Genomic DNA, 26660 nt, shown 5'->3' with positions numbered 1-26660 from the left:
TATTTATGATATATTACCTATATATGTACATTATTGTTGTTAAGGCAAGAGCTATAGGTCGGGCGATAGCTGTTTGTATACTTATGCTTGTAAAATGAGTTTTTATTGGAATATTTAGTTTTTTGGGAACCATAACCACTTCTTTTTGGAAAGGACCTTTATATAGAAAATTAATGATTATTTAAACAATGTGGTTGTAATTTTATCTTTATTTTTGTAACAACTTACTTCATCAAACTTATTTTCTTGTTAAATATGTTTTTTTAAAGATCGTACAAGGTTCCCAAAAAATATCCATAAGTTAACTATTATAAGCCTGACCATAAAATTACTGATAACACTAAAAACTGCCCAAATTACTGACATTATGGTTTAACAACTGTAACACTGCAAAATATCCATTTTATTTAGAATTTCGGTTCAATCTGGTGTTCTTTTACTTCAATAGTATATTTATGTACATATTATATTGGTGTATCTACCGTTCTTTTCAAATGGCGTCTCTTTGGTAATATTAATAGCTCTTTTTGTTATCTTATTTGCAAATTTTATTAAACAAAATGCCCAGCCATTTTATGTTAAGACAAGCTTTCATTTATGTTATGTACAATACAATATTTAATAATATCTAAGTTATAGTGAACGCCATAGAACGGTAGACAGATGTTACGGCGTGTTACGTGTTACATGCAACATTTATTGCGCAATATGCTATTGCTCAACGTGCTTACATTAACTAACACGTAAAGCCCCGTATTCATGGTAAACTTTTGTTTATGCATCAACCAACAGTTGGCAATTTAAAGACTTCATAATAAAAGGCTAAAGGTAAACTTATTTCCAGCAACATATTTGTTGCTCATCAACAATGTTACGTTAGTCAACTGTTGCTAAACAAAAGTTGAACATGAATATGGGGCTTAACGTTAGACGTATGTAAGTTATATCACGTAACGCAACGAGTTGCATGTAACACGTATCTAGCAACGTGTATCGTATCATGTGTCATGTAAGGTGTAACGCGTATCGTGAGTATATCACGTATATCGCGTGTAGTGTCGCTACTACCGACGCCGGCGCAGGCGGTCCGATGCCCGCCGCCGCGCTGAAAAATTATGAAAAAATTGGTTAGTTACTTTAGAAAGATTGTAAAATATTATGGCAGATAAAGATGAAAAAAGTACATAGTCAATAATTATTTTTTATTTGATAATATAGCTTTATGATTAGGCTCGATTTTTGACCTAGACTTTATGAAAACTATTAAAAAACAATTTTATTTTATTTGAGGAACCAATTTTGTCAATAAGTGTAAATTGGGTTTAATTAGTAAAATAGGCCTTCCGGCAATATCAGCTATTTAATTTTAACTGTTTTAAAAGTTATCTACCAAAATAACTTTATTATTACCAAAAAATAAATAAACTTACCGATAGCACATTGAGCGTCGGCCGTCCCCCGCAGTCCCTATTCCCTCTTCTTCCCCTTCTTCTTCCCCACACGCTTACTATAATTCTGCGCAAGAGCATTCACTATTGACACTACGAAGTAAACCACCATGGCTAGTACAAATTTCTCTAAAAGACTTGACAAGACCGAGCCTTGGTTCTCCAAAGGCGTTGAGGCGTCGTTTTTGTGTAAACGAGCCTTTTGATTTCGAAGGAATTCTAGTAAAGGCGCTTCAAGTTTTGGCCCGATGTAGGGTATCCTTTCTACCCAGGAAAGGACTTGGCTGAAAATAAATTTATAAATTAATATCTAGTTTCTAAGGAGTTTCCAATTATATAATAATGTGATTTTTTTATAAGTGTAATTAGGCCAAGTTGATGACCTGTAGGTATCTATTTGCATGTTGTATTATTTAATAGGATCAACTGACTAAATACCGTATTTTATTGCGAATTGAATGCGGAATATATTGACACTCCAAGCGATTTATGAGTTTTAAGACACAGGTATCGAACCCCGTGTATTCTTGTGTTAAATATTAACAGATTCCTACAGTTACATTATCTTTTGTCTCCACTGCCAAAAAATTACCTACCAAACAAACAGATATATTGAGTCTTACTACAAAAAAGTTAAACAGGCGTTCGTCATGTGTTGAAGAAAAAATTGTATAAAGACTATCCCTTAAACACGTGTCGAACGCCTGTTTAACTTTTTGGTAAAAATACCAGATATCTTGTTAAACACTACAAGATAAATAAATAGTACTCACCCAACCAAAGTCTCATTAAACGCTATAATAACAAACATCTTCTGTATATGCATCTTTATAACCGCTTTGCCCAGGACTGTGGCTCCGAAGAAAGTCCAGAAAGGCACGAGGAAGTGCCCACAAGTAAGGCCTGCGAGGTCAAACAGGGGGTTGGGGACTGAAGCACAGGCCAATATGCCTGCGAAGCCTACTTTCTGGACTAGCTTTTGGACCATTATTTTTGCCCTGGAAAGAAAATTGGTAAATGAGACTTTAGAAAAAATATGGTATGTAGTTTTGAAGTCAAATGATTTCATTTAAATTAAAATCTATTCCAGTAAAAATTTCATCCTAATCGAAGACCGGGAAGTGGGTCAAATTAATATAAGTACCAAGATTTTCTTACATACATAGGTACAAGTGAAGCTAATGTAAGCGTGTTAAAAACCCTAAAACTGATAATCACCAAGAAATTCGTCCCCATCGCTGTCGACTGGGAGCATCGACAATAATTTCAATCTTAGGGGTATACAAAAAAGTTGAATATAAATAACATAATAGTGTGTAACGGTTTTTGACAACAAGTTCAACTGTATAAGACATTGAAATGATGACAAGCAAAAAGTTAAGTACAAAAAATTTGCTCACAAAAACGAACATGTTCTTACGCACATAGTTTTTATAAGTTCAATGACCAAAAGCTGTGCTAAGATTATCATCAAAAACTTCTATGAAATACTTTATATTAACTTTATTATGAAAAAGTAATACTTCCGAAAAGTGTTTTGGTCACCACATCATTGACTAGACAAAACGACATATATGTATTGTGACAATTTTAGCTGTCCAACTATCACGGTTCTGGAATATATCCCAGTGACCGAAGGGTAGCAAAGTCTTAGTGATAGTCCCGTATTTCCCCCCAACTCTCCCATCCTATACCCCATGGACACAACTAACCTGCCAGTCCTAGAGTCATCATTAGCAGCTAACTCGGCGACTCCGCCCCCGGACAGGCGGGCGGCCCTCGCCATGAAGTACGGCGGCAGCTCCCCCAGCGCCGTGCCTATGCCCCACATCATGGACTCGATGCGGACCTTAGACATTATGTTCCATATCGTCACTGGGCTGTTGGGGTCGATGTTTGTGGGACATATTATGCTGGAATGCAGAAAAAAGGGTTGTTAAATAACAAACATCATGAAATGAAATTGAAGATAAGGTATGTGTGTTTCTAAGTGGGCAACTCAATACCTGTTTGGTATGCCAGGGTAACTGGGTTGAGGAGTTCAGATAGGCAGTCGCTTTATGTACGATGCTTGTACTCAGCTGCATCCTGTTATACTGAAGCTTACATCAGATAGACTATTAAAGCCCGAGTATAGTTGCTGGAAGCCAACCTCAGCTAGACTAATTACAGCCCGAGTGGTCCTTTGAACGTCAGTGTCACTTTCTGTGTGCATGACTGCCTGTTTGCATGTTTGTTTGACTGCCTCTTTGCATGTTTGCGTGACTACCTCTTTGCATGCAGATGTGACTGATTCCTTGTATGTTTTCGTGACTGTCATTTTGCATGTTTGTATGACTACCTCTTTGCATGTTTGCGTGTTCTATGTGTGTGACAGTCTGACTAATTTTGTGTGGTTGTGTGTGTGTAGGTGTTTGTGAGCATGAGCGTGTGTGTATCTATCTGCTTTTGGTTTGTGTTTGTGTGCCTGTCTTTCTGTTGTATGTATGTATACTCACTCGTTAGGATAAGGCGGCTCGGGGAAGTTGAGCCCCCCGCACTCGTAGGCGGCGAGCGTGACGCGCGCGATGTGCGGCCCGAGGTACAGCAGGAACGTGTGCAGCCCCGTGCCCAGCCCCACCGAGCTGCACACCCCCAGCACCACCCACCAGCCCCACCATGCTAGGCTGGCTACTACCACCTAGGGTTCAGACCAACATTTTTAAATCAGTTTGCATAGGAGACATCGAATCGTGGTTAATTTGTAGGCACACATATGTCCCACACATAATATTGATGGTATATTGAAAACAAGCACTAGAAGCACTGGGCTGTGAAAAGTACAGTATATGCTAAAATTGTCCCCTTACTACGCTTGTTTTTTTGTATAATTTGGCAAAATAAATGTTTAATTCAATGAAAAACGGACTTAGAGAATTATCAAGTTTTATAACATTCAAAAGTTACTTGAGGCAGAACATATGCACGTCAAAATTTTGAAAAGGATATTTTATTACCCATCAATCATAAATTCTCTGAGAAAAATGTATTAATGTAACTTTTTTGAGTATTAATCAAGATTAGAACTAGACTAAATAAAACATAGTACGTGTTAAAGTAAAATGCACTTTATTTACCTGTACATAAGGCTGATGTGGCCCGCTTACGTAGTAAGATACAACTGTGCCTAATATTGCTACAAATATACTTAGCGCCAACAGTCTGTACGCTAATAATCTGGAACAAACATTTTAGACATTAAAATCACAAACTAAACCCAATTTAAGGAATAAAGAAAAGAGCAACTAGCTTGTTTTTACATAAGAACCTGTATCAAGTGCGATATAAAAAAAAATTGACTTAAGAACAAATAATTTAGATTTAGCACTCTCTTATGTCTTTTTTTTGCAACAGCGTATTTGCGTCAATAGACAAAAAGTGGCTGGCTAGTTTTGCCAGACAGATTTAATCTCCTTTTAATCCGGTTCAATAATAAGGAAACTTATATTCCTACATATAATTACACAATATTCTTGAGATTATACACATTTGCTACACATAGACAGACAGATATTTTATACAATACACACAGATGGTCAGATAGACAGTCGCCCTTAGTAAAACACTAGTAGGTACTCATACTTGAAAAAAGGCTAGAAAGATCATCTCATCTGCATAGCCTTTTCCCAACTAGTTGGAGTGGCTGGAAAGGAAAATATTTCAAAGAAAGAATCAAGTTTATTTACCTCTGTAATCCTGTGGAGATCAATATGATCAGTTCCTTGAAGAAGTACTCCAGTGTGGTGAGGGGCCGCCTCCATAGCACCAGGCTCTCACTGTCCATTGTTGTGTTTTTGTTTCTGCTGTGGAAGAAACAATATAGCAAATAATTTAAGAGTAGTATAGGTACATATTGGTACCTTCTTTCAAAGTAAAGAAATAAAGGCGTCATAAGCCTATCAAAACATTATTATAAAAGACATTCTGTAACCGCCAAATCAAAAGAGGTGTTTAAGTTTAACCGAAACAACGAACGAACCTACTAATTTTTTGCTTGTAACTTTAACTACAGCAGTTGAAATTGCAAGCATTGCCATTGACCTATGAGGTCTTTGGAGGTAGAAACGAACCTCATCAAATTAGGCAATTTTTACAATGAGATCTTGTCAGACAGTCAAAAACTACCCGGATTGTCTATTATTAATTGGGAGTCAAGATCTCATGGAATAAAGGTTGAACTGAACAACCTTACATAATGTCAAAGCCTGCTTCACCTCTAGAGTTCAAGGTACAAACCCAGTTCCATAAATGCCAAATCAATGATGAACAGGCGACCTTTTGAGGAGCGGTTATCGCAATTTTTCATATCAAGTGTCTGGGTGGTTTGGAGTCCGACCTTATTCTTATTAATGCCAGAGACAAGTATTGGCGCCAGAGGAAAAAAAGTAAAAGATATGGTGGACAAAAAAGGAAGAGGTTTTGTTTTGGTTCTGGTTTTAAGTTGATTTATGATCTGTCTCGTCTCTTGAAGAAAATGTTGTTTCGTATGCATCGTTTGATATCTTAATCAGATAGGTAAGATCTCTACTAATATTATAAAGCTGAAGAGTTTGTTTCTTTGGAACTAAGTAGCGGATAGATTTGAAAAATGATGCAGTTCGTTCCCAAGTTAATATACCTAATATCTGAGTCCATAAAAATGTTAAAACAAGGTGTTATACTTTTTTCCGTTACCTGAACCTATCATAAATCATCTGTCACATACGGTTGTCTGAGCTCATACTTAAAGAAAATAAGGGCTAAAAATGGCAAAAGAAACAAGGCTTATTTTTTCCTTATCTTTTAAATATCTGTCAACAAAGTGGCCATCCTCGAATAGGTTTCAATAAATAGGCCATCTAACACTGAAAGACTTTTTTGAATTCGGACCAGAAAGGATCCTGATTAGCGCGTTTACACAAACTCTTCAGCTTAATTATTATTATTGATAGATATCTAGCCTACTTAGTATGCCTAGGTAATTGGTATAGTATATGTAGCCCAGTTTGTATACCTATCAATCACCTTTCGTCATGCGCTGGTATCCACGCTAATTCTTAGAGAAAGCATGAAGAAGACAAACACCCAGGCACTGGTAATCTCAAAAAGTATCAAAACTTTCTCTTATTATAATTATCAGTCGTAATTGGTAACTAGGTTAAGTAACTACTGCGCGTTAGGAATTAGAAATCTGAGTTAATCGAAGGCTGGATTTTGAAATTTGTGTGTTAATATTCAAGAGGTTTATTTTATCACTAAGCTATACACCGCTGATTACAGTAGCCAGTTATCCAAACTAATATTATAAATGCGAAAGTAACTCTGTCTGTCAGTCTGTCTGTCTTTTCTTCAAGCCTAAACTACTGAACCGATTTGAGTGAAATTTGGTACAGACATAGTTTGAAACTTGAGAAAGGACATAGGATAGTTTTTATTACAAAAAAATATAAAAATAAAATTATTCCGGACATATAGCGCCATCTATTGGTCAAATAAAAAATCTGCTGGTAGTCCCTATTCCACGCGAACGAAGTTGCGGGCAAAAGCTAGTTCTGAATATACCTACAAAGGACCATGGGCAAAAATGTATGAAGCTTGGGCTCACCCACCAACGGAGATGAGACCACTATGAATATACTTGTAAAGCACTAAATATAAAGATTTGAACTCATTTTTGCGAAGAATCCATGGGGTTATTTTGCTATAAATATTTTTCTCCGACCACTAATAAACTAATATTCTGCAAAAAGTAGTGCTGTTATGGCATTGTAGGTTTTGTTATTGAACACCTTTAACTAGATTTAATTCCAGGTTTAATGTATACATAAAAAAATAAACAGCTGCTAACAGTTAAAATTATTTTTGTTAACATTTCAATCAATATCAATAATAATGTCGTCTAAATATCCTGCCGGTGGATTAAATTGTGTGTGCCTGCCTAACCCTAGATACCATATTATTGAAATGATATGAGCACAACTTCCTACTGTGCGTCTACCTGTTAGACACGAGCAGTAATACTGATCGATGGCATCTCGACCCATTTCGTTTCTGTTAACCAGAATGTATACGTAATATGTACGTGCACGAACACCTCTTGACTGTACCTATTCTTCCTCTTAATAGTCACACATGTTGGTGATGGATATTGCATAAGTCAGTCAGTGTCTAATGGATGTTACTGAGTTAACACGCCACCGACTTCTATGCTAATGCACCTAAGAATAGTTTTTTTTGCTTTTCAGTGTTTTTGGGAGTCGGTTTTATTTTTTTGTAAAAAGTTTTTTATTTTTGGCTTTTCAGTGACAAGCATAGTTGTCACTATCCGCATTTCTGGAAAGTTCTCATCAATACGAATAATATAAGCCCAAACACGAGGTAGTTTACATATTCAGTTGTGGAGTTCCCTCGACCTTCTCCGGTCTCCATCATCAGGTCAGCTCCAAACCTTCACTGTTGCATAGAGTTATTAGACGTACACCTCATTGTCAAGTTTTTAACCTATGCACACCTACAATTTTCGAAAGTTGCCCTCAATTTCTCAGGGTTGGGTTTCCATCATCAGATCCTGACCTGGTGATGAAGGTGGTCCCAGAATCCTAGCATAATCAAATCCTGCGAATTAAGTTTTATGTCATGAACAACCAAGCGCACTACGACTCCTAACAATTCTTTTTCTACAAAACCTATTTAGGTGCATATCTTTTTTTTGCCATGGAATTGAAGGTAGTGTCCATAGTAACAATTTTAGTACAAACAAAAATCTCCACAACGGCATATGCTATAACTCTGTTGGACAATGAGCCCAATTTGTCTCATGGTCCTTTTACGTTTTATCAAACTCCGTTCAGCTGTTTATGCATGAATGAGTAACAAACATCAACATATCCAAACTTTAAATTAAGCGTGTCTATGTCTGCCTACGAAAGCTTACAAAAAGGTTTACGTGTAACAAACCCAACAGACACCATGAATTTCGATCAAATAAACCAAGCTATATCATTAGATAGGTAAAATTCAGTCAAAAGACAATTCCTAGTACGATTGAAACTGCAACAATTAACTTTCAACCTTTACAATACTACGAAAATTTCAAGGGAACGTTTAGAAATCAATAGAAAAACACCATCAAATGGTAGAATTTTAAATATTCATTACAACTAGAAAGTCATTAAGAGTACTATTAATATTATAATAGTGACAATATGACATCATGACTATTTATTCTCCGTTAGTGTCAAGGCAAAAGCAACACTATTTGAAGTAGTCATTTAACTAAAAAAATCTTTATAGGACTTTTTACACAAATACATAAGTATTTATTAGACCAATAAACTACTGTTTAAATAATAATCACAATTGGTTAAGTAGTTATTTTTACCATATTTACACAGATTTTTAGATCGGTTGATTGAAACAAAAAGTCCTTTTAAGATTTTGACCTTTATACCCTAAAAAAAGTCTCCGAAACGACTGAACCGATTTGAAAAATCTTTCACTGTTGGAAAGCTACAGTCTTTCTAAGTAACATAGAGTATATTTTACCTCGGTCCGGTCCGGACCACGGGACACGGTTGAAACCACGGAAAAAAGACTAATAGGAAATATAGCACCAGTCAGGACTTGGGGCTATATTTAGAAACGAATTCATTAAAAACCCTAACACCACATTTTATTGTCCACTACATTACCAACAGCCTTGAACTAGAAATATCGTGTTTACAAGGGCGGTGTGACGGACGATAGACAAAGACTGTCCATTGCCAAGAACTGTGTTTATTTGGTCCAGCTCAACGAGCTCGTGCGGAATAACAATGTAAGGATTACCACATCGCTTTGTCTTTCAATGTTATCTAGGTGGCTTCTGACCTGCAGAATAATAAGTCCTAGATAACCGATCAAGGTGTACAGGAATGAATTTTATTCAGTGCGCAAACTTTGTCAACTTATCTATACTTATAATAAATCTGTAGAGAGGTCAATTCTGAACATTTAATATATTTCCAAAATAACTATCGGGGGGTGATTAATCATCGATACTGATGCCAAAAATGGAATCAGTAAAATTTTTGTCTGTCTGTCTGTATGTTCGCTATGTCAACTTATAGTTAAATAAGTTTTAAAGATACGATTTTTTTTGTGCACTGCTTAAAATTCATTCGTGTATCTAATCAGTCATACAGTCGTGATCTGGACTATATTATATAGAGGACTATATTACTTAATTCTGAGTAAAATTTCAGAGCCCTCAAACCAACACCTACAGTGCGTGAGTGACATGGGCTATACTTTATCAGGGTACGGGAAATTGTTTCGGTGGGACGCGGTTGAAATTGCGAAAAAAGCTAGCAGAACATATGAAGAGTTTAAGAGTACAGTTTAAGTTTAAACATATACACGTGAAAATTACAAAGGTCAATGACCCATCAAATAATTTATGTCCTATCGATCGTCGAAAAGACCAAAATAGATTAATCTTCACTAATGCTTCTTTTAATACAATTTTTATTATCCTTCGTGGCCCTAATTTATTTAAGTAGATGAACGACAATGTAATACTTATTGATGCATCCAATTTGGAGTAGTGGTGTTGTAATTAGATAGGTTCACACCCTACTTATTTCAATGACGTCATAGGATAACAAATGGTGACTTCTTAATGACATAATGTGCTCTATGCTGAATATATTGGAAGCACTAATGCTATGAATGGCTTAATGTATCTACAGCAACAGTCAAGTTGGTCTTTTTGCCGTGTTTTTAGGACTAAACAACGTATTCTATTTAGATGATGTTTACGTTTCACAAGGGCCACTTACTGTGTAGTATGATAAGGATTAGTAGTTGTTTTGTACTGTGTTATATAGTTAAGATATAGTTAGGAAATATTAATTGTAAGTAGGTACTATGTCGCATTAAATTAAGTCTGTAAAGGCATAGTAACTTTGAGATGAATAAATAAATAAATAAACGTATGGAGGTAGAAGACTTAAAAAACACAGGATCCACGAAAGGGCGAAGTTCCATCATTATTTGGATAAAACCATAAGTTGTATTGCAAAAACCAGCATTTTTGCAATAGAACCAGCAGGCCTGGCAGGAACTTTAGGATACTACATAAGACGAGTACCTAAAAGTATATAAGACGACTACATAATAGGAGTACACTAGGATTGACTGAACGCTAAAGGCAGAGAACACTTGTCGCGACGTGACTTGAGGAATGTTCAGGTCAATACATCGAGCAGAAGGTCAGTGCTTTACTTACCTGATCTCCTTAGGATGCGGATGATGGAGTCCGTTGCGCGGGCGCTGGTCGGTGTCAGTCTGCACCGCCGCCGCCAGTTTGTAGTACCCGAGACGGGCGAGCTGTGGAACAATACATACAATCAATATATTATACAGCATTAACAATAATGTAGGATAACTAAAGCCTGGCCAGCTCGTTATTGAGACTCTCTTGGTAGCACAGGATCGTCTTGTCAGTGCTGTCTTCTTCCGTGTTTACATCCCGATCCTCACGTAGACCATGGGAGTGTCACTAAGGAACTGACCAGGCTATAGTTTTCCCGCCGTGGTTGCCGAAATATTCGGGAGTTTATTGTAAAGGGAAATTGAACAAACACGGGCGGTCTTGATTCTGATGCTTTGCTCAGAAAATAGCATTCATATGATTTCCCGTCAGGGAAGAAAAATGGAGTACATTGGATCACAATTTGCCTTGCTGCCTAGAGCTTCCGAAAAACTGAAGATTTTTTAGACTTCTTATATTATTATAAAAATTCAAAATTGTTAAAGTAAATCTGCAAGACATACTTAAAATCTAGGTGAGAAAAATTTTAAAGTGATAAAACAAAAACGGGGTTGAGCGGCAGGATTTGAAAAATTGCTAAAACAAAGCCGTGATTGTTGTGCTAATGACTTCCGTGGAGTCAGAGTTCATGCGCTATGACATTTTGCTGCGATAAAAACGCACGTAGGACAGCTACGCGACTGTTTCATGATACCGGGCTCTTCAATTTAATGGAAAGAGGAGCATCGAAATTTCTTCTGAAGGTAAAAAGGTTACATTGTCAAGGCCTAGAATATCTTTTATATGGTCATTAACACCCACATCCTATGTATAAACACACAGTTGCTTATAATATAACTTAGGGTTCTTGTAAATTGAACGTTTCGTGGTCGGTGCAGTACTTAACGGTGTTTGTCGTCCGGCACGGACGTCGGTATCGCAATTGCTCGAGTCTTCAGGGTTGCCGTAAAGACACGAGACGTCCAATAAAAAAAAACCTTATGTATTCAGGATTTTTTGTGGACTTTTTAGCGGATTGTCCTTCCTAACGTTTTTAACTGGAACCCAGTTAACTCACACATCACAAAACCAGATAAAAAGCAACATTACAAACTAGATTGAGTTATTCGCATTAAACTCGTTATCATGGTCATGCCACATAATGAACACATTAACGACGGAAATGGTTGCAAGGCAGTTACTATGCACGAGAATACTCTCTGATAATAATAACTTTAGTTACTGCTAGAAACTGTGTTTCGGATGGCACGTTAATGTGTAGGCCTCGGCTGTCATTGAACATCCTTGGCAATCGTTACGGGTAGTCTATTCAGAAGCCAGTAAGTCTGACACCGGTCTAACCAAGGGGTATTAGGTTGTCCGGGTAACTGGGTTGAGGGGGTCATATAGGCAGTTGCTCCTTGTAAAGCGCCGGTTAAAATAGACTGGAAGCCGACCCCAACATAGTTGGCAAAAGGCTCGGGAGATGATGAGTTACTGTTAGAAACTGCCAAAGTCTGAATTATAGCTGATTTCTGTAATCTATCCATCCGTTGTTTCGTGATTGGAGACAAAACTGATGTGTTGCGATCAAAGATTTAATTTAGATAAGGATGGAGCTAAAGTCAAACAATCCCTAATTGCAAATCAAAGAATAAATACATCAGGTTTATTTTTAAGTGAAAATTCTTCATAATGTTATTCATCTATTCATATAGGTAGGTACCTATTGTGTGTGAAATCATATTTAGCCCATGCTGATGTCTTGATTGACTATCTGATAACATATACATAAAATACTGACAAATCATGATGACTTTACTTCTCAAAGGAGTTCAAGTTGTAATTAGTCATCTTTTCAAGGTCACGATTATTAATAGTATTAAGTATTTTATTTAACAGGTCTTAATAAGAATACATATCCCAAAAGTTATTATAGTACCTAATCAATTTACAAAACTTTAAATATTTTATGGACGGCCATTGAAATAACAGTTGTCAATCTACTAAATTGACATTCGAAATGAAATGTCACGAATATAATTTCTATCATAAAAACATTTATTATTACTGGTGAGTTTTCCAGTATATTTATTACCAATATCCATTAGTAATAATATCATGGTATATGACCAACGAAAAAATAAAAATATGTGCGTACCTACATAGTACCTAAATACACGCAAAAACTAAATTCAGGAAACTTAATTGCTGTCGTTTTACTGTAATTAAGTGCCTATCCTAATTAGGTGGAACAGAACATTAATTTCCCAGTCATACTTTTTTCAAGTACATAACTATGAAAAAAAAACATTTCTACATGAGTTACGTACTGACTGTACCTTTCTAAGAAAAGTCATTTCATCATCATGACATCAGCCAATCGCCGTCCAATGCTGAACTAAATGTCATTCCACACCAAAACAACAAGAGTTTTTGTTGCTCTACTAATTATAATACTAACATTAGCACAAGCCCCTGGGACATATGAATTCAGTGCTAGACTCGATACCTTCGTTTCTAGGTCATCGCTCACAAGCTGAAGGTCGTATTGGGCCTTCGTTGGTTCTATTTGTGTTCCCGACTGTCCCCTTGTTGGGAAGTCGTGTGTGAAATTGTCAAGTATATTGTATTGGGTAGATGTAGTAATAATGTTTGAAGCTGTCTAATTCGTTGGAGTAGAACGACAGGATATAATTTTAGATGCAAGCTAATCCTTGCTTATATTATAAATGCCAAAGTAACTATGTCTGTTCACGCTAAAAGTACTGATCTGATTTAATTTTTTGGTATAGTGTGGTAGTTTATACGCTAGACACTTAGAGCCCGAGCGGAGAAATTGGTTGTTTAAAAACTTTTCCGCTCCGTTCCGTTTTGGTGGTTGGTCTGATGTCAGCTGAATTGTCGACAACGACCTCTTTTTACACGCTTTTTATTAGCTTCACCTGTATGTTTGTATGTTTGTATGTTTGTTTGTAACCGACTTCTTTGGGCGCGATTTTGACCCACTTTAAACGGCCAGATTTCGTTCAAACTTTGTAGATTTATTGAGGACCGATGACAATACACTAATTTGATAAAATTATTCCATTTTAACCGACTTCCCAAAAAGGAGGAGGTTACACATACACATCGATTACTCCGAGGTTTATAGACCGATTTACGTGATTCTTTTTTTGTTCGACTTGGAATAGCTGCCAGTTGGTCCCATATTCATCAGGTCAGGATCTGATGATGGAAACCCTGAGAAATCGAGGGCAACCTTCAAAACTTGTAGGCATACATAGGGTAAAAACTTGACACTTAGGTGTACGCCTAAAAGCACTATTCAACTGTGAAGATTTGGAGCTGACCTGATGATGGAGACCAGAGAGGGTCGAGGGAACTCGACAACTGAATATGTAAACTACCTCGTGTTTGGGCTTAAATTATTTGTATTGACAAGACCTTTGCAACAGTGAAGGTTTGGAGCTGACCTGATGATGGAGACCAGAGAAAATGGAGGGAACTCGACAACTGAATATGTAAACTACCTCGTGTTTGGGCTTAAATTATTCGTATTGACAAGACCTATGCAACAGTGAAGGTTTGGAGCTGACCTGATGATGGAGACCAGAGAAAGTCAAGGGAACTCGACAACTGAATATGTAAAATACTTATATTCTTTGTATTGATGAGAACTTCCCACTTGTATGGATAGTGACAACTATTCGTATCACTGAAAAGCTTTAAATAAATAACCTTTTTACAAAAAAATTTAACCGAGTTCCCAAAACACTAAAAAGCCAAAAAAAAACTAATTTTAGGTGCATCAGCCTAGAAGTCGGTGGCAAAATTAACTTAGTAACATCCATTAGACACCGACTTCTAGGCTTTTCAATTTGCAAAATATGATCTTTGTTAATTTATATAATTTTCATCTATAGTCGATAAGGTAAGAAAATTAATTAAAATTTTCTAGAATTTTTCTCTACAGTCGATAAGGCAGGACTCAATGTTAATTTTTATTTCCAATAATTATCTTTAGCCGTTTTCTCTAATATTGTCAAATTTTTGTATACTAAAGAGAATTTTAATTCTACAAAACAAATAATAGTTTGAAAACAAACTAAAAAGTAGAAAATAAATAATAGTTTAAAAAAACTAAAAAACACGCTTTTTATAGAAAAACGAACTAAAAAATAGGAAATAAATTTTAATGAATTTAAATTAAGAAAACAGTGTTAAAAATTTCAATGAATATAAATTAATAATAGTGTGAATACAAAAAAAATATATTTAAAAAAAGCGAGGGGTGCTTTTTAAGATATTATCGAAATGAAAATCACTGTACTCATATCTGTCAATAAAATATTTATAACTATTGACACCATGCACCCCACGCTTTTTTTTTAATATTTTTTTTGTATTCACAATAATATTAATTTATATTCATTGAAATTTTTAACACTGTTTTCTTAATTTAAATTCATTAAAATTTATTTCCTATTTTTTAGTTCGTTTTTCTATAAAAAGCGTGTTTTTTAGTTTTTTTAAACTATTATTTATTTATAAAATAAAAATAAAATCGAAAGGCTTTAATTACGAGAAAAATGACAATCATTCGTCTCAGTAATGTCAAATAAAAAGCAGAGTATCAAAACTCCAGTTTTCCAGAAATCAGACTGATTCCAACAAAACGTTCAAACGTCAATGTCACCATTGAAATCCGATCGAACTGATTGGAATTTGTAAACAATGCCTTTGCTAACGTAATAGGTTTTTCGAATTAAACGAATCCAGACTCTAAGGTTGAAGGTTTTAAAACTAGATTTCTACAAACTACTTACACGAATGATATCTAAGGGATTTTGTACATGTTATGATGTAAAGATAGTAGCTAAGACTAATTAGTGCAGAGAGCATGCAACGATTTAAATAATGCCAATCAAATCTAACAAGCACACGACACGATGAAATGACAAAATAAAAATAACATAAATAATAAAAGAAATAAAGATTAAACATATTTGTAGCTTCATTAGCTCCATAAAAAACCGTTTTCTTTGCATTAAAAGAATGTCAATTGCACTGTATGTAGCGGTCTCGATTCGAGCGCGGAAGAAATATTGCATAGCTTCCAAGTGATTTAGGTGTAAATGCAGTTAATCAGTGTAATACAGGAGAAAGTACTGATAGGTTTCAGTTTGATGTATTAATGTGTTCTGTTTTTCCTTTAGCTCAGGCAATAGAACATGATTAGTGGTATTGCAAAGAAGAAAGGATGAGAAATAAGGAGCATAGCTAAATACTTTTGCTGGTAAAAATTAATTGCGGATTGTTCTAAGGCTAAGAACTCACGGAGCGATTTTGAACCGTGCCCGCCGCGGTGGCGGAACTGCGTTTTTAATTTCAAACTCACGAGACCGGTTATTTTCGCGGTTATTCAGCCGTCGCGGTTGAGATTATCGCCCGCAAATGTGGCGGCCAATGATCGCAAGACGCAAGACGGGCAGCCTCTGCGCTGCTGCGATCGCCGGCCAATCGACCGCGGAGCGCGCGGGCGCAACCCGCCGAGGCTGCGGGTGACCGCGGCCCGCGCGATTCTACTAGTTGCCCGCCGGTGCAGCGGGACCCGCAAACAAACGCGCAGACTGCGGGCGTAAAACGCGTCGTGAAATGTGCTTTAATTTTTTACATGTATATCTGCATTCTACAGAAGCTACGGGCACGCAGCCGCGGCGGTCGCGGGTGAAAATCGCTTCGTGAGTTCTTAGCCTAAGAGTTACCGTGACCCTGGTACTCAAAGGGCTTCAGAAGGAACAAATACGTGTTTAAGTCAGTAAAACTCGAAACGACCACGTTTCAAGGTTTCTGATGATTAAAAATTTCCAAAAGAGAGATTCCTCCCGAGTTTTTCCAATTTATGCAGCTATCGAAACGTAGAGTTCCAATTACCCGCTTTCACTATTCCTACAGTCGAAATTTTCGATTCACACGGGATGCAGATTACAACGTGTGATCGTGACGTCACAGGTAGACAGTATCGTCATTTTTCAGTCCGTGATGAACGGTATAGACGAGGTTGATTGATTCGCTCTATCATTTCGTTTGTTTACAATTCACAATGCAGCTGCTGGCACGGTTTGTTATTTCGATGCCAAAACAGTAGAAAGCGTAGTTCTAATTTGTGGTAACTTTGTTGATAAGTAAACAATAGTTATTGCGATCTGTTTATTGGATGTGATCTTTGTTTTTAGATAAAAATAAAGTTTCTAATGGTGTAATGTAGCGATAATTTATAGCTTTCACTTTACATATTTTTCACTACCGTAGAAAACTCAAATACGGTTATTTGAACTACATTAGTACGATTTCGACAACACACATAAAAAATGACGGATTAGATACACCCAAACTGTAACTGTGTAAGATAGATGAAAGCAACAAGTATGTATAGATACGAAAATGTATATTCTTTCAGGAAAACCAAAACGATAATAACTTTCAGAGTTCAATACACGAGGAATGACAGATATGTGACGTATGCTACGGGGAACTTTATTATTTTCACGCCTTTCCTCAACCGACTAAAGGACACAAAGAGATTCGTGAATTCCCTTTTTAGCTCTTACCATGTAATTACACAGGAAAACGGTCTACGTAAACGGTAAACGGGCTCTCTTTGTCAGTCTACACGTTTCAGGGAAATCCGATGACTGAAGAAAATATTTTTTCTACACACTACAATGATGATTATTATTAATTCTACACTTCATTTTACAGAATTAGGTATAGGTTTTGCACGAAGTCACGAAGCCTGACAACTAGTAGAAAGTAAGGCAATTGCTATGTAAAACCTGGTACTCAGTTGTGTCTTGTTAAACTGGTAGCCGACCCCAACATGGTTGGAAAAAGGCTAGGTACTCCTAAATATTTTTTTAACTAGAAATTAAGACTTTGTGGATGAGCAATAATGAACATCTTCAGAGATAAGAAACTGCGCCGATGTTGAACTATGAACGATGATGATGATGACAGTAACGAAACTATTACTTCTTACGATTTTACGAAGAAACTAACCCATTTCCGTTCTTGGGAACAAAGTCTAAACCAATCGTTATCAGTCGGTCAGCGAGTTAGTTAAAGATGACTGTACCTCACGGATACGCGATAAGCTAATACGATTACTTTCAAGTGTATTTTATCGAAATCACTATGACCCACTAAAGTTATTGATACGCAAATTCTCAAAGTATTGTTTGAAGTATGGAAAAGGAGTGTAGATATGTGAAAAAGCTTGGAAAACTTATGTATAAGAGTTTAGGTAAAATGTATCAAATTAAATCGATTCCTAAAGGCCAGCAACAAGTGTCCTTGACATTAGTGTTAAAAGTCTAGACGTGTTCTTCCTAACATAATATGTACCTACGTACATGTAATAGCTATTCTTACTAACATTATAAATGCCAAACTCTGTCCGTCTGTCACGCTTTCTCGCCAAAAAATATTGAGAGGATAAATAAAAAATACAAAGACAGTGAAGAGTCTCAGAAAAGACTTAGGACACTTTTTATTTGGGTGCGGGAACAGCCAGTTTAAAATACTAACAGCTCAAGTTCTAAGCAATGATTCACAGAACTCAATTTAAAACTATTGAAATGATGATAAAAACTTAGATTTATCAATAAACAAATACACAGTCGATTACAACACTAAAACAGTTTGCGCAATCAGTAAACAGATACGCAAGGTATCAAATAAAATCGTCTAGGTAAACGAATTTGACGCATGCAGTGACGTAGGTAAACACATTCGTAGAATGCGCGTACGCATACTGAAACACTGATATATCGCGAATTGATTGTTGATAGGTTAAAGCACTTGGAGTATGTGATGTGATTAAATATTATTTGATACATTTTGAGAATTTTTAAGGGGTCATTGGTATTTGTCAGAAAGCCTAAGACGTGTCTAAACAGTGAAAACCAAAATGGGATACCTACTGGTTATTGTCGTATTTTTGCATTGATCGAAAAACAATTTTTATGTAAATGATAAGGAGTCGTTTAAAACTAAAATCTTTGATATTTTGGACCTTAGCCAGGTTATCTAACCCATCTATTTTTCAGGTTTTAGTTAGAGAATAAAATTCGAAATCCGTTCCGCATTTTGATCACGAACACGGAATTAAATAACTAATAGTTTCAGTCTCGGATGTTGGAAAACGATCGTAAAATATAATAACAAACTCAAATGTTTATTAGATTATAATAATTTATGACAGAAGTTAGTACTATAGTTGGAACAACAATGTCTGTCTGGAAATCTTCGTCGTATTTCGTTCTTTTTACAAGAAAAAAGCGTATTTTTGGATTTTACTTGATTCCTTAGTTTATATTGTATATCACTTAATAAGATTTACTAGATTTAGACATAGTTTTAAAAATAGTAAACATTTTTTTAAAAGGTTACATGAAGAAAGGTAGAAAAAATATATAATTTTATTGGGCCTTTAAGATAACCAGTTTTTCAGCGATAACCAAATATAGTTTCCTTCATTCCAAATACCATAGAGCTGATATATCTATATAAGAACTTAGCAACCTCAATCTTACTGTGGCACTATTTTCCCTATCTCGTACAAAGACACTGTTTGATAATGTTTATCATATGCTGAAACAACGAAGATAATTTGTTTTATACTCGTAACTAATGCGGTTTTGCCTGCAATATAAATAACCGAGGGTTCTTTTAATCCTTACTAATAGTTTGTATATGTTTATTCTTATTTAACGCAAAAACAACCGAATGGGTTTTGATAATTTTGATGGTTAGCATATACTTAAACATTTCTTTATTTTTAAATGCTTCTAATTTTCTAATTTGCTTCTTCTAATTTTTTGCACAAATAGTTTTTTTTTTGTAAATCCATGATTATGCTTGTAGTAGGTAAATATTGTAGCTACGGACGGACACACGTCATATTTTTATAAGTATACCTTTATTGTTTTGCAAAGAAAACAGAGACCAGACAATCCCACGTAAATGTGTGATAATGCGTACATATCTACGTCAAAAATGCGTAGTATTTTTTAATAAATTCCTCACGAGGTTCGTGTGACAGGAAAAAGCCTTGTGAGCCTTTAAAAGGAAATCCCCCAAGCCTTAACTATGTACAAAGGATTAGGAGTGTAAAACAATTATTGTTTTCTTTTATGCAGAATTATAAACAGTAGTCACAGTAAATGGTCAACGTAGAGGATTAAAGATTTGACTTTTCTGTAATGAATGAATGAACTGGGTTGAGGAGGTCAGAAAGGCAGTCGTTCCTTGTAAAGCACTGACTGGTACTCAGCTGTATCTGGTTAAACTGGAAGCCGGCCCCAACATAGTTGGAAAAAGGCTATAGTACGCGCCAAATAAGCGTGCAATAAAGTTCGTTCACCTCCTTCTACTAATGTATCCCAATATTTCAAAACGATACGAAAAAAATGTATGGGCAGTGTCGCTAACACGATCAATACAAGTGTATCGTGGTAAGAGGCGTCCTTGTCGCAAAGGATTACAAACCTTTGGTCAAAATTATGATCAGTCGTTTTTAGTTCAAATATGGGCAGACAAGCGCATTCCAAATTCGGAATGACGGAAGGACATTGTTACAAAATGGCGGACAGGTGATGCGCCCCTGACGGCAGGGCGGTTGAATGACCTTTATTACAAGTTTATTTGGCGCGTACTTTAGGATGATTATCTGACAGATAAATTTAAAAAAAAAACCTTTTCTCTAAAAAAAAACATCGCTAAGCCAAACAATGGCAGTAAGAAATTTAAATATAGAACAACAACAACGTACCTATACCGTGATTACTACTTTCATCGAGTAACTGAATTTACGATCATTTTATTGGCGTGAACATACGGAAATAGAGCGCCCTTTCCAGTCAATCAAAATGATAAAGTATTTTCCATCTAGCTTTTATCTATGAGAGATGAAACATATTTAAACAGCAAATCTTAGCTTAAATACTCACTTGATTGAACTCCTTTGTATTTCAAACTTCGAACAACTAACACACGATTACCATAAATGCAGACTTTATCACAGACACGAGATTTTTTTAGATAAAACTGTATACCTAGTAAAAACTGTTATTTAAATTTTTATTGTATAACTGTGTAGATAACTGGTTTATTACGACGCCGTGAGTGAAATGTCTGACATCACGCCACAGCAAACGAATTTCACTTTCAACGAACACTCTCTCTCATTTCACTATCGTTTGAGTTGGTGCCATTAAATCACTGACGAAAAAAAATTGAATTTAAATTTCGAACGCGTATAAAATTGTATACCAAACTTTTCTTTAAAAAAAAACAAGATTTCGCCCGCCAACAAATAATTTGAATAAAGAACACTATTGCTAGAGGTGCGATCGTTGTGCCAGCACCAAAGAGACTGATTGAAAAGAAGTTTTTAATCTTCGTTGTAAATAATGCAAACGTTTATTTTCATACACAACAGTAAATAATCATTTAAAAAAACAATTAAAACACATAATGAACGATTATTTCCATTTCTCTTCTGTGAAAATTAATCGCATTTTTCTGTAATTTTAGATGAAAATTCAATTTAAAAAGTAATTATTGAGCGTCTAGACGTCGTCATTTCTATCTGTCTGACTTGATACTCCGATGGCTGTCTCCCAAAAACTGTAGCCAAAGCATAATCTGCTTTAATTCCACGCCATAAATCTTATAATTAAATTCCCGAAAATACGTACATACCTACTTTAATACTGTCTTCAAATTCAAACAAAGAGTGAAGAGTTAACACTAAAATATAGTACACGATGTGTAACATTGATAATGGACTCTGTAGCCTTGAAATTAGAGGTTAAAATCGAGTGGGTTTAGTTTACGGAAATACACGAGTGGTGGCGTGATGATCGCGTGCGCCCGCGCAGGTCCACTGACCCGTATTCGTTGTATCGTTGGATTGTTATTGATTTATACATTGGACAATGATCGAGCAAGTTTTTTTTGTTGTATATTATCTGCTACTTACTATTCGAGCGCTAGTAAAGAGATCATAATTAGACGGCTTATTCGGTTCTGTAAAATTGTAGAAAATTTTATGTCTATGATCTATGTATGTGCAAATGTGCAATATGAGTGAAGCAGTGAGCAGAAATAAGTGTAGACAAAATTATAAAATGCTGATTGAATGATTTTGTTTCGCTGTAATAATAAATTCCATTGTTTAGGTTTAATTAAGTGCATGTTAGGAAATAATTGCACTTAAGCATACGTTGCAACTGTGCTATTCGTAACCAATGCTTATAAAGTATAACAACCTACTGCATATGCTTATCCAGATTCTAGATAATATTCACTCATTAACATAAAAAAATATCGAATGTAAAACAAATGAACATTGCAAAAAAAAAACAGTGTGCAATGACTAAAGCGATTTAGATGTAATTTTGCGGGCCGGTGGTCTAGTCATCCAGATGTACAAAAAGTTCCTAAAATCACGGGAAAATAGCGGAAAACTGCTTTGTTTTACGATAAAAAATTATAGCTTAAATAAAAGTAAATGTCACATTTGCTTACCTAACATAAAAACTAAATAAATAAAATAGATCTAGTAAGCATTTCATCATAGTGTACATACAACAATTTGCTTCATACAATGTTTCCGCTGTCGTCAATTTAGAAGTCAATTGAATAACTGAAGCTAAGGGCCTTGTCAGACTGCTTGGTACGCAGTCAGTTTAATTTGTAAGCGACATATTAAACAGTCAGTAAAAGCAGAAGCTAACTCAAACAATATGTAGGTCAATCTCTTTGATAAAAATACTGTTTAGTAGGTCTGTCTGTAGGTACTGATTATTTCGATATTATCATTCTAATCCCGTAAGCTGTAATAATTTTTAGAATATATGATCGCATATTTTTTATATTAATTTTATTTTATTTATTTATTTATTTATATATAGTTTTAATATTTAAGTTTAACGTAATATTCATAAGTAAATGAGAAGTTTACTTTATGTAATACGCGCTGACTAGATCGAAAATGACCCAGCCTCCAAAATATTACTAATCATAGTAGAATAAAGTAGAAAAAAATCCGCAGTTAAAGGAATATTCTATTATTAACTAAGGCATTAGTAAAAAAAAAAACTTTCTGCTAAGCCAAGAATTTTCACTTTAATTAAATTCTTTAACGTAATGAACGAACGATAGGTATAATAGATGTTTAAGTTGATATAAAATCTTGTTCCGCTACAAATTAAAGGTTCTCTTATAAAATGCAGGAACTCTTATAAAAAAATTTTTTCACCTACATAAAATTACAACGTACATTTTACTATCAGAATATTTCTAGCATAATGATGTCGCTTAATGCAATCATTAATCGATGGATGGATTGTGTGAAAATCGATAAGTACCTATGGCAATTTTTTTTAAACTACTTGGGAGATGACGGCAGACAGAAGAGTATGGTAGAAGAAAACATGCAGCGCTGACCCAAAATAAATTGGATAAGGACATGAGGGTAATAATTATAACTATAGCCCGCATAGCTGTGTCTGCAAATTCGTCAGAAATCAGCGGTGGTCGTCTGAATACTTGTTTAATTAGTTGTTTTTAAATAGTTCAAAGGTAATACAGACATCACATATCTTGGCAGAAGCGACGGAAGTCTGTTACCCATCTTTCTCGGTTTACGCGGCAAAATTAACGTATACAAACATCAAACGATTTATTTTGGTGCTAGCAATCGATCGATATAAATCCTAAGTGGTGTTTGAATTGAGAATTACGATACTTATCGTGTATCGATAAACGGCCCATCACTATGTGTTGCTGTTTAGTTTAGATTTTAAATAGCAGAGACAAGCGATAAAATTGCTTTTTTTTAGTTAGGTAACTTATAGTTTAATTTTAAGACGTGAAAAATAAAACACTTTGATAAAAATAATATGAACCTCCTAAACTTGCATCCTTTTTTGGTGGGAAATCATGAAACGAATTTGTTATTTGCTATGTTCGCTTTAGATCCCGCGTGAAGGAGTGAGACTCTTGCTGACTAAAACCCACCATGTTCCTTCTTGAGCCGTTTCTATACTAGGGCCACGCTAACTCTTTCGAACAATCCCGCAGCCTCACCAAGCATTTAAAACCGCGGGTAAAAGCTAGACTTTAATTAAACCGCCTATTGTTGTAAATAATTCGTTAAATACAGACCACTGTTTATCTTCTGCACATCACAACTGCGTAGGAACGTTAAAAGATATAAGATAAACGCGCTATTAATTTATTTCGAAAACGTCACATTAAAAATATTGACGACTGCTGGTTCTGTTTGCCAGACTAACGTAGCCAAAGTAACAGCTGTTCCTGTCTAGTTGTTGACAATAAATACTCTTTCTTTGTAATAAAAATATAATAATTTTTATTATTTTTTTTTTTTTAATTAAATTATTTTTATCATTGTTTGTTTAAAACTGTGCCTTTAGTTAAGAACCGGATTTTTTTTTCAAATTCAAGAGGTGCATTGAATGAGTTACCCATTGGATACAGAGATGGATCTGAAACTCTCAAACTCAAAAAGAATTAACTAATTAAATAACTGAAAGAATATTTTTGTAAACTTATGTTAATAGGAGTTTATATACGGACTTCCCCGAGAGTTGATAGGTACTTGTGTGGTTTATTTCTTCTGTTTATTGATAAAACTGATAAATAGCAAATGCGACTTCTAATGAGGTCATGTTCATTGACCTATTCTTTAAGCAGTGGTGTTAATTAAGTTTTTAGGATACTTAATAACCTTAGTAACTTAGTACCCAGTGGGCTTAAATACGCGATATAGTATAACAAAGATTATAGTTGCAGTCTAAACCAGTTTGATTACATAATACAAATGATTCTATGCTGCCGGAACTACAGATTATTTGAAATGGCGCCCGCGCATACGGCTTGCGTAAACCATGTGTCATCGCCCCTAGCAACAATGATAAAATGCATTTAAATTATCTTGTTCCCATATTGAGAATTATATCACAGCTTAAAGTTTTAAAAAATATTGACATCATAAAAAGTGAAATGAATGTGCTACCTAATATTCACACAATATCCAGAAATAATAAAAATCTAGCAATAACTTAAAAGTGCAACAAAATGATTAATACATCAACGCTAAATAAACGGCAAAGCAACATAAATGATGCAACAATATAAAACGTTACTAATTTATTATATATATTTACAACTATCATAGATAATTAGTGCAATAACATTAGATTTAAAAAAAACTGAATTTTCACAGCAAAACATTGATCACATCACTAATAATCTACTAAAATTAAAAGAAAAAATTAAGCATCACATTACGGCCGGCAAAAAAATATGGAAATTAAGCACAGACACAAACGCAAACTGCTTATACCAGCTCGTTTTTGTTGCCCGTAGCCCGCTGGCCCCTTTTCCTGCACTCGGCTCGAAGCTGTTCCTTATTCATAGCTGCTAATGCCTCAGGACTAAGGTTCTGACGGGTCCTTCCATTGTCAGACACAGAGTTCTGACGGGGTATGACCACTGAATTGGCATTATTACGAGCTCGTCTTGTACCCGCCATATTTGATTTAATATTATTATTGCGCTTTTTATATTTTTGTTGTATCTTCTATTTTTATGTAATCCTTGTCTTCTTGCCTTGCAGGATTGTGGAGAAATTGTTGATGTAATAAATACATGTTGTATTGTAAATATATATAATAAATTCACTCATTATTAATATAACACTGTATCATAGGGAAGTACATATAGAATTATAGATACTGAGCTACTGTTAGGTATGTAAAAAACATTAAACACAATAAATACTTAGAAGTTTCTCAAGAAATAATTACCTACAAAATTAACAAAATAAAAATAAAATGATGTTTAAATAAGAAAATAAATAAATAATGAGTTAAATATGCTGACTTTGGATTAAAATACAATGGTCCCAGATAATGGTTTGTATGAATGTTATGAATAATGATAGTTAATGATAGATACGAATTCCTAATTACTACATAATATTAAAGTAATATTTTTAACTATACATTCACACGAAAATAAATATTTTTCGAACAAAATAAAGAATGTAATAATAATGGTTTAATGGTGAAAACGTAATGGTTTGTTGATTCAAAACAATTAATAATTGTAAGTTTGCACGTAAATATTTGCATGAAACGGCGAAAATTACCCTCGTCACAATCTTATTGATTATTTATGTTCAACCGAGCGTAACATAATCGTATGTTGAGAAACATTCATTTTACACATAGAGGGCATTTTCTAGCGTATCAAAAATAAAAAAGCCATTTTCAGCCCCTAGTAAATAAAGCGTAATTTTAAAAATATCGGAAAAATGTTTAGGGACAGTCAGCGGAAATTATAGGTAACATCTAACCTAACATAACATTTAAAAATGAATTCAAAATATACTCACATTCGCAGTAAATCAAGAACAGTTTTCGGTTAACGATTCTCAATGTGTATTTCATTCAATTTATATTTATTTTTCATGAAACAATATTTTTTTTCACACAATATCTCCCCGTGAATAGCAAAATGTTGAAGTATGGAAAATTGTTGCCAACACTAAGGAAAATGTCCTGCAACAACGCTTTCCCGATTAAAAATGAATTCAGAGAAAAACTAACATTACATTAAATTAAAAATGCAAAACGTGAACAAAATATACAATAACACACAGTAATATAATAAGTAATACGTGAACATTTTCATTATTATTTAAAATGTATCTTGAAACTCTGGAAAAATAAACATGTTACCCAACTTTGAAGTAATAATATCATTTATGGCAGTACTGATTTCAAGACTGACGTGTGTTTGTT

The 26660-nt window shown here is 34.9% G+C and overlaps 1 protein-coding gene across 1 annotated transcript; it reads right to left on the bottom strand.

Annotated features, from left to right (window-relative positions):
* Positions 1–277: 277 nt before the first annotated feature.
* Positions 278–26423, bottom strand: LOC110373637 (vacuole membrane protein 1). Its single transcript, XM_021330964.3, has 10 exons — positions 26252–26423; positions 25199–25464; positions 10735–10835; positions 5174–5290; positions 4565–4664; positions 3947–4128; positions 3161–3361; positions 2222–2446; positions 1431–1732; positions 278–1105 (listed from the first exon to the last, which is right to left on the bottom strand). The coding sequence occupies exons 2-9, from the start codon at positions 25385–25387 to the stop codon at positions 1468–1470; spliced, it is 1380 nt and encodes a 459-aa protein (XP_021186639.2). The 5' UTR covers positions 25388–25464; positions 26252–26423; the 3' UTR covers positions 278–1105; positions 1431–1467.
* Between the last annotated feature and the right edge of the window lie 237 nt (positions 26424–26660).

The sequence above is a fragment of the Helicoverpa armigera genome, chromosome 22 (genome assembly GCF_030705265.1).
Source record: "Helicoverpa armigera isolate CAAS_96S chromosome 22, ASM3070526v1, whole genome shotgun sequence".
Taxonomy (NCBI): domain Eukaryota; kingdom Metazoa; phylum Arthropoda; class Insecta; order Lepidoptera; family Noctuidae; genus Helicoverpa; species Helicoverpa armigera.
Note: the sequence above shows the minus strand (reverse complement) of the source record. Positions and strands in the feature narration are given on the sequence as shown.

What these genes read in the sequence shown, in the direction of transcription:
- LOC110373637 (XM_021330964.3), bottom strand. Translation starts at nt 25,387, where the DNA reads ATGGCGGGTACAAGACGAGCTCGTAATAATGCCAATTCAGTGGTCATA. An exon ending in CCGCATCCTAAGGAGATCAG is followed by an intron (nt 5,291 to 10,734) that starts GTAAGTAAAGCA and finishes TTTCTTCCACAG; the next exon opens with CAGAAACAAAAACACAACAA. An exon ending in ATCTCCACAGGATTACAGAG is followed by an intron (nt 4,665 to 5,173) that starts GTAAATAAACTT and finishes TGTTTGTTCCAG; the next exon opens with ATTATTAGCGTACAGACTGT.